This window comes from Lepidochelys kempii, chromosome 10 (genome assembly GCF_965140265.1).
Source record: "Lepidochelys kempii isolate rLepKem1 chromosome 10, rLepKem1.hap2, whole genome shotgun sequence".
Taxonomy (NCBI): Eukaryota; Metazoa; Chordata; order Testudines; family Cheloniidae; genus Lepidochelys; species Lepidochelys kempii.
Window position 1 is genome coordinate 4,425,671 of NC_133265.1, and position 12,973 is coordinate 4,438,643.

General features: G+C 44.8%; 1 protein-coding gene, 1 long non-coding RNA gene and 2 other non-coding genes across 6 annotated transcripts in view; 2 read left to right on the plus strand and 2 right to left on the minus strand.

The window, feature by feature from the left end:
- RPS2 (ribosomal protein S2) overlaps positions 1-11,442 on the plus strand; it is a 77,535-nt gene extending 66,093 nt beyond the window's left edge. Inside the window, exons 1-8 of one of the 2 annotated variants that reach the window (XM_073361729.1) lie at positions 6,248-6,340; positions 7,075-7,248; positions 7,680-7,769; positions 8,363-8,470; positions 9,452-9,625; positions 9,741-9,900; positions 10,512-10,603; positions 11,325-11,442. In XM_073361729.1, the coding sequence (XP_073217830.1) occupies positions 7,078-7,248; positions 7,680-7,769; positions 8,363-8,470; positions 9,452-9,625; positions 9,741-9,900; positions 10,512-10,603; positions 11,325-11,405 (876 nt within the window). In that variant the 5' untranslated portion in view covers positions 6,248-6,340; positions 7,075-7,077 and the 3' untranslated portion in view covers positions 11,406-11,442. Of the gene's footprint in view, positions 1-6,247; positions 6,341-7,074; positions 7,249-7,679; positions 7,770-8,362; positions 8,471-9,451; positions 9,626-9,740; positions 9,901-10,511; positions 10,604-11,324 lie in introns of those variants that run through there. The other variant, XM_073361730.1, reaches the window with a different exon arrangement.
- On the minus strand, positions 254-5,921 carry LOC140918082 (uncharacterized). 2 transcript variants are annotated; one of them, XR_012161072.1, is made up of 4 exons: positions 5,823-5,921; positions 4,626-5,039; positions 4,246-4,352; positions 254-2,179 (listed from the first exon to the last, which is right to left on the minus strand). It is a non-coding gene; the product is annotated as an uncharacterized lncRNA (long non-coding RNA). The 2 variants fall into 2 exon arrangements; XR_012161071.1 differs by having other exon boundaries at positions 257-2,179; positions 4,626-4,763.
- Positions 2,301-2,430, minus strand: LOC140895219 (small nucleolar RNA ACA64). The gene has a single exon (XR_012154154.1). It is a non-coding gene; the product is annotated as a small nucleolar RNA ACA64 (small nucleolar RNA).
- Positions 10,225-10,364, plus strand: LOC140895215 (small nucleolar RNA SNORA64/SNORA10 family). Its single transcript, XR_012154150.1, has one exon. It is a non-coding gene; the product is annotated as a small nucleolar RNA SNORA64/SNORA10 family (small nucleolar RNA).
- Positions 11,443-12,973: the final 1,531 nt, after the last annotated feature.

The following is a 12,973-nucleotide window of genomic DNA, read 5'->3' on the forward strand; positions in this document are numbered from 1 at the left end:
AAATGCTGCACATACAGTGCTCACCACACCCAATAAGACAGATGAACTTTTCTTGATAGCCAGTCAGGATCAGGTCCATCTGGGGGACTCCAGTTTCTGCACGGTATCAGTGGCAGTGTTGGAGTCTGGCAGCTCTGTTCTTGGGGCTGTATCCTGGAGTTGGTTCCCAAAGAACTTCCTTTTAGACCCACTTTATATAGTGAAACTTGAGTCCTGCTTAGCTATACCTTAACCAATGACTTTACTAACCAATCTTAACATACTGTAATAAAATTCTCTAACCAATCATAGTAAAATTATGTAACAAACAAAGAACCAGAGATCATACAGACAAGAGGGAAATGAGGACCATAAAGATAAAACAAAGAAATGAGGATTTCACAACCACAACTCTTGATAAAGGATTTCTTGCCAGACAGAATGCTATCTTAAAATCGGTTTCTTTTTCTGGTGATAGTGGGTGCTATTAGGACAGGATCTCCTTCTTAACAACCTGATATTACATTGTTTTAATGTAATTTAGATGGAATGTGAGGATGCAACTTCCTGTTTCTTAGATAATGACTGCTGCTCTTAATATGGCTGCAGACAAGGGCCTTATCCTTACACACATGGGCATACGTAGAACTTCTGGGACAATAAGTAGCTCAATGACAAATTAGTGTAAACCTGTTCATTCTGTACTGTGTTCAGATTATATCTCATTATGAGATTAATAAACTTGTACAACTGGGTATCTGAAAATATGATTGCTCTACAAGAGCACAGATTAAGTGTCAAACAATTGTGACTAGTGATCATTTGCTTCCTAGTTGTAAAGAAGCATTTGATAAACCAATTACAAAGATACTCTAGCCAGGATTAAAACACCATTTGGAAAAGTTAGAGGAAAACAGTGGCTACTCTTAAGACTGCTTTGAAAAGTGACAATTTGGGGAAGGAACAGCCTGGGTCCAATAGGTCTGCTCTTACTGCAAATAGCAAGTTGTTTTCTGGAATAGTGAATGAAACCAAACTTTAGTACGCAAATATTTTATTACACATTGAAATACACAGGCAAACCAGACAGCTGCATCCATTTATACCATCCCCTAGAAGCAGTATTTTTAGCACTGAAAGACATTCTAGTAAGTCTGACATACTGTACTCACAGACAGTAACCAGACCACCGCTTTCTCTAACCATCCTATTTAAGTGGTTTTCCTCCATAGAGGAAAGGGAAGCATTCCTGCTGCCACACATACTGCTGAGTAGTACATATGGAAGTAAAAGCCCTTTAAACTGCTCCCTCAAATTAAATCATAAAACTCATTACAGCAGGGCACAACATCCTCTTATTCTGTAGATCAACAGTTTCCAAACTTTTAGCATTGGTGACCCCTTTCACACACCAAGCCTCTGAGTGTGACCCCCCCCCCCCGCTTATAAATGAAAAATGGGGAGAGGAAATTTAATTTAATGAGGGCTTGGGACCAGCAGCCTTGCAACCCCGAGAGGTCACAAGAACCCCTGCATAGACGCTCTGACCTGCCTGAAAGCATGAAATCCATTACCTTTCTACAGCAATCCAGTCTCACTATAGGCCTCTAGGCACTACTGGAATACAAATAGAATAGCCCTATCAATGCAATACCAAAAGAGCGTTTTATACCTTTGGGCTTTGTACTATACCACCACAATATGCTCTTGTTTTATAAGGCTTTGCTACAGGAGGCAGACCCTGTGGGTAAGGATTGGATTGGAGCCAGGACACCTGGCTTCTATTATCAGCTCTGTCAGTAGCCTGCTGTGTGATTGGGGCAAGTCACTTTACCTTTGTACTGTCTTGTCTATTTAGCTTGCATGCTTTTCTGGGCAGGGACTGTCTTGCCATGTGTTTAGAGCACCAGGCAGCCCAGTAAGCATTACTCCCTACCATTTGACTACTCATGCAAACAGCCATACTAATTACTGGTCAACTTATTTTGCTGAGTAAGGGCTGGAGACTCAGATGTTTTCAGCATTAAAGACTATCAGTGTTTAAGTGAGATGGTCTTCAAAGTCTCATTTATAAACTGAGCAGCTGCATTTAGTATATTCCTATAGAAAGGGATACAGATGTGGAATGTTGCTGAGGTGCTCAGTGGCCTTTCATGATTGTTCATGTGTAATCCATGGCTCTTCAGACTCCCATAGTGTGCTGGAAGAAAAAACAAATGTATTGTTTTTAGAAATACCAGTTATACCAGACTTACCACCCCAATATATCCCTCTCCTCCCAGGTTACTAGGATCCACCTCCCAAGGTCTCCCATTGGCTTGAGTTATAGGAACATGGGTTTTATTCCCCACACATTGGGTCTGTGGGCAATAAGCTTAACGCTCCTGTTGCTGTAGGCACAGTTATCTCCCCAGGAGCCATTGTAGAGGCCAGAGGTGATTTTCAGACAGTGCCAGAGAGCACCCTGTGCCCTCCCACAGCCCAAAGGCAGTTTGTCTCTCCAGGGCCCTTTCCCCCATTAGCACGAATTAGCCTTTCAGGCCTTTGAGGGCAGGCACTGAGCCAGCTCACCAGAATGCAAGACTCCACGCAGAGCCCAGGAAGAAGTGTGGAATCCCCTGCAAGGGCAGGTCCCTGGCAGCCTATGCATGCTGGGGGCCCTCAGCCCATAAGGCACCAGTAGAACTACACCTCCCAGCATGCCCTGAGGAAACCAGCCCACAGCCAAGGAAGGGTGGAGCATGGCATGCTGGGAGGTGTAGTCCTTGTGACATGTACCCACCACATGCAATAGAAGGCCTGGACTATCTGGACCCCTCTACCCCTCATGATAATGCTCCATCACCCAACACAACACAGCACCTGGGGTGACAGTGGGGCTAATCTGGCCTGCTGCCAGGCTCCACACCATTCCTCGCTCTTACTGAGATCTGCTCCCTTGAGCTCGCCTGCAGGAGTGTGTTGCCAAGTCTCACAAGGAAGGGAAAAAAAACTACACCCCACAAGCCCACCCCCTTTCAAAACAAGCTCAGCTCCTTTCAGAGAGAGGAGAGTGGGGGTGTTCGTACAAATTCCACAATTTTTTTTAGTTCAGTTTTGCTGCATACAACGTTGTTACACATTAAAAGAATACATGTGTACGTACTTAAAAAAAAGTCATCCTTGCTCTCTGCATCCTCCACAGTCTGTTGCCTCAATGTAGTACATTCCTACATTGAACCATATCCCAGTGTGGGACAAAATCCATTCAACAAATCCCTAGTCTTCTTAGCAGATAGTGGAGGTGCAGTATACTGCTCAGAGTCCAGCAACCCATCCTGTTCCGGTGCTTGGACTTCTCTCAGGTGAACAACGTGAACGCTTGTTCCACATCAGCATTACTCAGAGGCATGGTGAGTAGGGAAAGTGCGAACAGGGCTAGCTCTTTAAAGCACTGTTCACCACTACGGTCTTGAAAATTGTATACTTCCACCCAGAACTGCTCTGCATTGTCCTCATCTGTGCTCTTCCATTGCTGGAAGTTGATGGCTTGATACTGTGCAAAGGCCCCCAAGTCACCTTTGAAAATTTTCAGCATGGAGATGTCATTAGTTGACATTTTCCCTGAAAGAGATTAACTAAACATGGACATAGATTCCCACTGATTAATATTTTCTGGAAGTCTCAAATGTACTTGTTTAGCAGCTTCAAGAGCTGTGTCAAGTTTTGCATCTCCTAAAACAGTAAACAGTTCTCCAAAATTAACAGCACACAGTGGCAAGTGGCTGGCTGGGTTACTCAAATTGACTTCAAGGAGTTCACTATCAGATAAAGGGACACTTTCTAGAAACACTCTTGCTATAGGAGCACAAAAGAAAGAATGGAGGCAGTCCAGCATTCTGAAGGCATTACAACCAGAGTTGAATTGGAACAGTTTATTGATTCTAGCAAATTCCTGCAGAACTGGCTTTAGAAACTAAATACAGTTTATTGACAGGATCACAATACATCTGATGCAGAAGTTCTGCACCATAGCATTATTGTTTATTTTTGCTCAGTTCAAAATGCAACTTTAACTCACGCTCACATCAATCATGAATGGAGAGCCATCTAGTGTCAGATAGCTGACCAAGCTTCAGGGCATGTTACCGTGACTAATCAGTTGGTACATATTCACCACAGAGAGCTGTGATAAAACCAGCTGTAGGCATGAGAGATTAAAAACTCTAGATTGGCTGGCAGCATTTCTACAGCTTTACTGGAACACAGCTGGATAGAGTGACATACCTTTGATCAAACGGAGAGTCTCATTCCTTTGGAGAAGATGTGTCTAGACAGACTTTTTCTTCCCGATCATGATGCTACAGCCATCAGTTCCAATCCCAATCCACCTGCTGAAACCAGACCAACACGGTCAAGAAACTGAATCAGTGCTTCTGCCGTTTCACTTTCCAAGCGGACTAATCCCAAAAACGTAGACAATTTTGTGGAAGGAGGAACTGAAGTAGTGCACTACAATGCAAAGCTATTTTACCACGGCAATAGTGGTGTTCTCATCTATAACCAGCGAATACTGAGACTCACCAATGTCCGATGAGGTCAGCGAACATACATAAAGCAATAACACTGTTTATTAACCCCATGCATATTGTGCGATGCAAATTTACCTTTTTCGAAAGCTGATCCAACAACTTCCCAGACGTGATCCACAGAACTAATCTCTGAGTGGCAGATAATGTAGCAGGCCAGATTTAAATCCGCTTGGTGCATCATGGTTGAAGGCTTTGATTCTGTAAATCCAGTCTCTGACAGGTGCATAGAAGAAAATGGGGTGGCATTTGTTTTAGGTTTGTCAGTCCCTGCATGTTGCAGAAAGTCTGCATGATGTGCACAAATCTGGATTTTACAAAATTTGCATGCAGCTTTACTGTCATCACCAACCACAGACTTGATCTAATCTTCCAACTCCTTTTCTTTTATCCACACCTTTTGGTATTTGTTTCCATATTTTGCCCATTTTGTTGTTCGCATACTGCTCTTTTGTTGGCTTAGCCTCAAAATGGCGTCTAAGCATGTCTTAACTGAAACATGATAGGCTGTGTCAAGTGGGTGGGCCAGAAAGTTCACAAACTTGCCACCCACCCTGCGAGGAACTCTGGGTAGGGCAATAGGGCTTGCATCCGGCCTCTCCCACCCCCCCACTGCAAGGGGCACGGGATAGGGGGGTGTGACTTGAATGCAACATCTGCTCCCTCTCCCTCAACAAGGATTTCAGGGGGCTTTCCCTGCCAGCACTGCAGTATCCCACTGGGGGGAGGAAGGAGGCTAGGTTCGCTGTCCCCCCTCCCGCTTCAGTCACAGGTTGACCGAGCCTAGCCACACGAGCTACTTTGTGTGCCTGCCTGAAGTTCAGAGCTTTGGTGGAGATGACGGAGCAGCTAGTAGCCACAGATGCACCCCTACCCCCCAACGGCCCCTGCCAGAGCCCCCCCCCACACCCACTGCCAGGGCCCCTATGTAACCCCCCAGTGCTCTGCACGGTCTAACCAGACACCCCCCACCCTTCATTAGGCTAAGATTCTTGCCCCCCCCCCCCATTTCAGACCCTCCCCCAATTTTCCCTCGTCACATTCCCCAGGGGGGGCAGGAGGACCCCTCCTCCTCCTCCTCATGCTGCCTCCATATCCCCCCCGCACACACACACATTGGGGGTCCCCCTCTGGTAACCCCTCCCCACACAAACCCCCCCCAGCCCACGTATCCCGCCCCCCCCCCCAGCGCGGGTGCAACTGCCAGGCAAATCGCAGGCTGCTGTATCCTCCCCCCCCCCAGTACCACCCAAACCGACCCCCCCCACACCTCACCTAGCGAGCCGGCGGCCGCCGGGGGTTTGGGAGAGCGCGGGCGGCGGCGGCCCCCACCAGCGGGAGGGGACAGAAGCAGCCCGCCGCCTTTTAAAGCTTTTCTTAGCAGCGTGTGCAACCGCCAGCCAATCACGGTCTCGGGCGGGAAATTTAAAAAGCGCCCCTCCCCCCCCCCAAGCACCAGGCACTCACCGCACGGGGAACACGTGCTCGCTGGGAGCTGCCTGGGGCAGGCAGCTTTGCACATGCTCGCCTCCAGAGCGGTTCACCAATCAGGGGACACTGTCCCAGCGAGGCTACGTCACGCTCGATCCGGGGCTCCACCGCTGCCACCCACGCATGCGTGGAGCCGGGACTCTGGGGCGGGGCGCGGCCCCGAATCACGGCAAGCGGCGCAGGCGTTCTGTAGTTAGAGGGCGGGGCGCTCCAGTGTCTGGGCGAGGGAAGTTCTCGCGGGACCTCGTTTGCTATAAATAGCCAGGTGCGCGAGGCGCCGGCCTTCTAGTCTGAGAGAACACGTAAGGCTGCGCCGCCGGGGCGGGGATCCGCTGCCATCGGGCCTGGGCGCTGGGCGGGCGGGACAGGGCCCCGCTGCGGAGGCTCTGCCGGGGGTCCGCCTCCCGGGCACAGGCCTATTTCCTGCCCCGGCTGGGGCTGTTTGACCCGGCCGGGCCTCGATGGCGGCCGGGGAGAGGCCCGCGGGGAAGGGGCCAGGGGTGCTTGGGGCCTGCTCCCTGCCCCGGAGGAACTGGTGGGTTGGGACGGTATTGCAGTGAAAGGGAGAGCCCACCCCGCTTCCCCACTGCAGGAGCCCAGGGTGCAGCCTCCAGGGCTGGCCTGAGGAGAAGAGCGGGGATAGCAGCTGGTGCAATATGAGGAGAGTGTAGAGAAAGCTCTACTCTAAAAAGCGCTGAGGGTATCTTTCCACCATACCTTGGGTTAGCGAAACCTTTCTAGGCTGTGCCCTGTTTGGGGATGGCATGGCTGGTGGAGTGATGGAAATGGGAGCCAAATTCCCTTGGGACTGTGGAAAAAGAATAAGAATCTATTTAGAAAAGCTAGTTTGAAGTGGATAAGGGATAGTGCGGTAACTGGAGCAAATGCTAAAAGGGGGCATGCTCCCTATGTTGTACCTTAGACCAGATCACTTTAGTTTGGGGAATTGCACGGGCCTGGTGCCTATGCTGCCTTTGGGAATCCGTGTAAGTTAAGCAGTTGTACAAGTAAATATGTGTTTATCTCTTTTGAATAGCAAATGGCGGACGACGCCGGTGCTGCTCCCGCAGGAGGTGCGGGACCTGCAGGAGGAGCTGCAAGAGGGGGTTTCCGAGGTGGCTTTGGCAGTGGTCTCCGAGGCCGTGGTCGGGGTCGTGGCAGGGGTCGTGGAAGAGGGCGTGGGGCCCGTGGCAAAGCTGAAGACAAAGAAGTAAGTCTTTTTGTCAACTCTGCCATCTTTATTTAGTCTTTAAAGACTGGGCCCTCTTTCTGTCTGTAGTTCTAAGACGTATCTATGTTTAATGTTTTGTGATGTTTACATGTTTTAATATTCACATGTGGACATCAATGACAAATGCATTGTTATAACTGGGAGCTCTGTTATACTTTGATAGTCTTGTGTGATTGCTAATAGAAAATAGCTACTGCATGATAGATTGGCTTTCTAAAAAGGTTTTTTCAAGCTCTAAATAAAGCAATTTTTTCCACTGATGTTGCACTTTAATGATAAAAATGCATGTTACTGATAAAGCTAGAGGAAAAATAAAAACTTAAAAGCTCTAAGAGGCATAGCATAATTCTTGTATGCTTAGAACACACTGGCTTGTCACTGACATTTATTGGGTGTTCTTTTTTTTACAGTGGATTCCTGTCACCAAACTTGGTCGCCTAGTCAAGGATATGAAAATCAAGTCTCTTGAAGAGATTTATCTTTTCTCCCTTCCAATCAAGGTAAGCCTATATCAGTTGTGTAGGTATCTCAGAATTAGAGTGCTCACTTATAGATGATAAAATAACTTGATTTGCAAATGTAACAGGTGTTGCATTAGCCATTTGGGAAGTTCTGATTATAAAGATCTGTCCCACTTTAGGGTTTAAGTGGTTGACAGTAGATGGGATTCATCTGCTCCCTTGTGATAGAAGACTGCAGTTGTCTCAAGTGGACTGAGTCTCCTGCCTTCCTTTGAGTTATTGGGAATAGGCTTTGTAAAGGTAGTATGATGTCTGATATAATGCAGCAGCTGTGTTGTGATCAAAGTGGAAAATACAGGTTTCAAATCGCAAGTCAAATTTATTTTGACTTAAGTACATTGGATTGTACTGTGCATTATATGATGTAGTTTGAATGTTTAAAAACCTGTTTTCTATAGCAGATTATTCAAATCTTACCTAAATTTTGTTAATACTATCGCTCCATATTGGTACATAGAACTGTTAAGCTTCCTGCAACACAGCACAGAAATTATCAATACTGTCTTAAGCCTGTCATGAGGTAATGGGTAGCTTTTGAACTGTGATTGACTAAGTTACTTTGCTTCCTGCAGGAATCAGAAATCATCGACTTCTTTCTGGTATCTTCCCTGAAGGATGAGGTTCTGAAGATCATGCCTGTCCAGAAACAGACTCGTGCTGGTCAACGTACCAGGTTCAAGGTACCTTTTTACTCTTGATTAAAATGGAAGCAGATTGTTTCATTGAATTGGAAACTGTTCCATCTTTTGGCTGATTTGATACTCGTTCTCCTGGTATATGTTGTTGTTGGATAGTAAAGAATCTACAGTTACTTTCACTGGTGTTCACAACATTAGGTGGTATTGGAATTATAAGATGATAAATCATAAATGTTTGAGCCCACCTACCAAATGTACAGAAGTCAGCTCATAAGCACTGTTGTGTTCATTATTTATTGAATACCAGTTGTATCCTTCTGAATGTAGCCTTATAAATTGCTCTTTGGAAAATTCACAGTTCATTTTTATTGCATGATAGTGGTATGGTTCACCAGGAACTGAGTGTTGTGGAGACAGTGTATTTGGTCCAAAAGAGGGAATGCCGTGTGGCCAGTTTTTCATTGAGTGGTTCAAAGGCAGCCTGGCCAGGAGGTGGCTGCAGAGGGTATTCATGAATCAAGATCCCCAATTCGCTCTTCATCCTGACCTGTTCTTGGCTTAGGAACAGGGTTTGGGGGTAAAAGTGGGTTTAACAGCCTACAAGCCCCCTGGTACAAATTTGAGTAATTGGAGTTGCTGTAATTTATACGTGGCTGGAGTGGTGTGTAACTGAGTAAATGGAAGGTAGCAGTGCTCCAGCCACCCCTGCTGTATGGGGAGTTGCAAGGATGGTGGCATAGTTGTGGGTATTGCCCCATGGAAAAAATCTGCTGCCTTTAATAGCTTCTTTACACTTCTGGAGTTGCAGTGCAGAATCCGCCGCAAAAGGTGTACAGCAAGTTTGAAAGACTGGAGATTCACAAGATTCTGATGGAGATAAAGGACTCTACCTTAACCAAGGGGCAAAAACTGTGTGGGATGTAGTCTGTGGTGGTAAAAGGGTGATAGGGTATGTTCTTATTGAAAGGAGGTTTGTAAGTGCAACATGTATACACAGCTAAAAAGCTTTTCTTTTAATTTTAGGCTTTTGTAGCTATTGGTGACTACAATGGTCATGTCGGCCTTGGTGTAAAATGCTCCAAAGAAGTCGCCACTGCTATTCGTGGGGCAATCATCTTGGCTAAACTATCCATTGTACCAGTACGACGAGGCTACTGGGGTAACAAGATTGGCAAGCCTCATACTGTACCTTGCAAGGTAAAGACTAATTTGCTTCACTAGAGCTCTGTGCTGAACTTCAAAGCATGAAGGAGTTATCAAAGCTTAAATATTCTCATAGGGTTAGTTGAATGTAACCTACTGTTCTGTTTAGGTTACTGGTCGTTGTGGCTCTGTTTTGGTGCGTCTGATCCCAGCACCCCGTGGTACAGGAATTGTATCTGCCCCTGTTCCAAAGAAACTGCTGATGATGGCTGGAATTGATGACTGCTATACTTCAGCTAGGGGTTGTACTGCTACACTGGGCAACTTTGGTAAGTTAAGTTTTGGGCCAGATGTCCAATCTGTTAATAGTTTAAACTGCCTGGCTTAAAATCATACTGTACCTCTGGCCATTTTAGGTGCCTTTATAATATACTCCCAGTGGATGACTAAATTACCTGTTTTATTTAATACTTATTTTAGCGAATGTTCAATTAAAAGCCCTTATCAAACTAGGAATTGAGCCCCGTATACTACCAGACTGTACAGTGCGGATTGATCCTTGCAAAATTTATTCTGAAGTTAGATCTGTCTTGTAATAAAGGCTTTGAGGCATTGAATGGTAAGATGTCATCCTCCTATGTGTTCTGTTCAAAATTCTCTCAGCTCTGCTCAGTTACACTTGTCTGAAGTAGTGTGATTGTCGTCATTGGAGAGAGAGATAAAATGAGTTCAGTATGCACGGCAGAGGGACCGTGTGATATGGTCTTCCTGTTCCTTTTCCAACTCTACATTGTTTTTTAGATTGAGGACCATTAAACTCTGAGGCAGGCACTGGCTTTTGCTGTCTGTATTTTGCCTTGCACAAGGGAGTCCCAGCCTTGTTGGGGCCTCTCATTAGTACCGTGTAACACAAAGTGCAATGTCTGACTTTTCTCAATAGCTAAAGCCACCTTTGATGCGATCTCCAAGACTTACAGTTATCTGACCCCTGACCTCTGGAAGGAGACTGTATTCACCAAGTCTCCTTATCAGGTAAGAATTAAATCAGTGCATTTGTTCTTCATCTCAGAGTTCATCATGCCAAACTCCTGAAGGCTGACTTCATTAGGCATGGAATTCCTTAAGATTTCTATTGCAGTTAATAAAGTGAGGATGTAGTTTCATATAGAATCATAGAAATGTAGTCCTGGAAGAGACTTTGAGAAGTTATCGAGTTCAGCCCCTGTCCTGAGGCAGGTACATCTAAACCAAGTACACCTAAACAATTCCTGACAGGTTTTGTCTAACCTGTTCTTAAACCTTCAGTGATTGGGATTCCAGTCCATAACTACCCTTATTAGTCATTTTTCCTAGTATCTAAACTAAATTTTCCTTGATGCATATTAAGCCCATTACTACTTGTCCTATCTTCAGAGGACTAAATAGCCACACTGACCTCTTTATAAAAGCCTATAATACATCTGAAGACTTATCAGGCCCCACCCAGTCTTATTTTCAAGGTTAAATATCCTTAGTTTTTAACCTTTTTATAATTTTTGTTGCTCTCCTCTGGGCTCTCCAAGTTGGTCATTGGTATCTCCTGGATGCCAAGCTAGCTAGAGAATAATTTGGGGGGGGGGAGGAGCTTGGAGTGTTCAGGGAAAGATAAAATTAAATTTGTAAAAACTGTCTCTAGTTTAAAATGAATCTGCTCTACAGTGAGGCCTGCAACATCATTTGGTTCAAGGCAGTGAAATGTCTTACTCTTTTGCAGGAATTCACTGATCATCTGGCTAAGACCCACACCAGAGTCTCAGTGCAGAGAACCCAGGCAGCTGCTGTGGCAACTACTTAAAGGTTTTTGTATAAAATAAAGTGAAAAGTGAACAAGAGTTTGGTGGATTTTTAATCCATTGACCGGGGGATGCAGTGTCAGCTGACAGTGTGGATTTGTGTTTAAGTGAAATCTCTGTCCGTGAAAGGTATGGGTACAGTAAAAGGTTCAGCTGAACATATGCTAAATGTGATGCAATAGCCAAAGTTACTTTTGACTAATCCTTTATTTGCTAAACATCTGAATGACTTCTTAAACTTGCTACTTGAAAAAGTAAGTTTTCGTGATTGACTTGCCCAAACAAATGAATTCAGAGACAGCATTACTTGTTCAACAACTTACAATAACTGGTGGGACAGAGAAAACACTTTTTTTTCCTCAGAGAAAATATGAAGTGGTTTGAATGATCAGCATGTAATAAGATTACTGAAATGAAAACAGCCATGGTTAATTTTTAGGAAGACTGTTTTTAAGAAATGGAAGCAGAGATCAAATGCAAGTAAAGCACTGAAGACTCCCACTTAAGTGATGCTGAAAGAAACCAGAAGATCTTTGAGGTTATGGCTAAAACAATACTGTTGTTGGGAGTTAGTGTAAAGATACCCACTACTCACTGATGTGGGCCCAGACTGAAACTTCCTTACTACTAATGGGGGTCTTCTGCTCTAGAAATGAGATCAGATAAAACTTATTTGTTCTGTGGGATCTGATGGTAGTTTTCATGAAGTCAATCTGACTGACTAATGTAGACCATACATAGGAACTAGTAAAACTACAAAAAAAAAACAAAACACCCTTTGAGGTGATAAGTGGCAATGTGTGTACCCTTCTAGACAAAAGTAGCATGTAAGTACTTGAATTATTTGTAGAGACTATCAAGACCACAGGACCACCCTTGGAACTTGGAAGACAAACTAAGAATTTTCTACCATTCAAGGATGGGATAATTCTTCAATACAGTAGTAGTGGTTCATAGGGCTAGGTCACTAAAGCTGTCAAAAGCAACTTTATCTGAAGAGACAACTGCAGTAATTACCCTCAGAGACTTGAAATGAAAATACATCCCCAATCAGTGTTTTCTCAGAGCAAACTGGAAATCTCAAGGTAGAAAGAAATGTACTTTGATACATCAATTGCTGAGTTTTATACAGAGCATTATTACTGAAAGACAAACAATGCATTATCCAGTTAATATGTTCAAGGGGGAAAATAAACTCCCAAGTCATCTGCTTGGGAGAAGTTAAAACCCTCAAAACCAGTTAACATGGCTAAAGGTGCTCAGCTTTCAAGCATCAGGAGTTGTCTTTCTAAAAGAGTCCAAGGGGAAAATAAAGGACAGGTTTATGGACTTAAATGTTTAAAATGACCTCTTAATGTGAAAAACTTGATCTATTGACACATTTGATGATGAAGGGGCCCCGAGTTATAATCTCAACAGTTCAAGCTTTCATGCCAAACTCAGGGAAGTCTTCCTGGTTAGTTTATAAAGATGAACAATTTTGCTTGCAGTCTGCTCCTGGCCAGAGCACTTTTTCCTAGTAGTGTGCATAACTGATTGGGAAGGAAATGCTGCTGTGTTCTGCAGTACA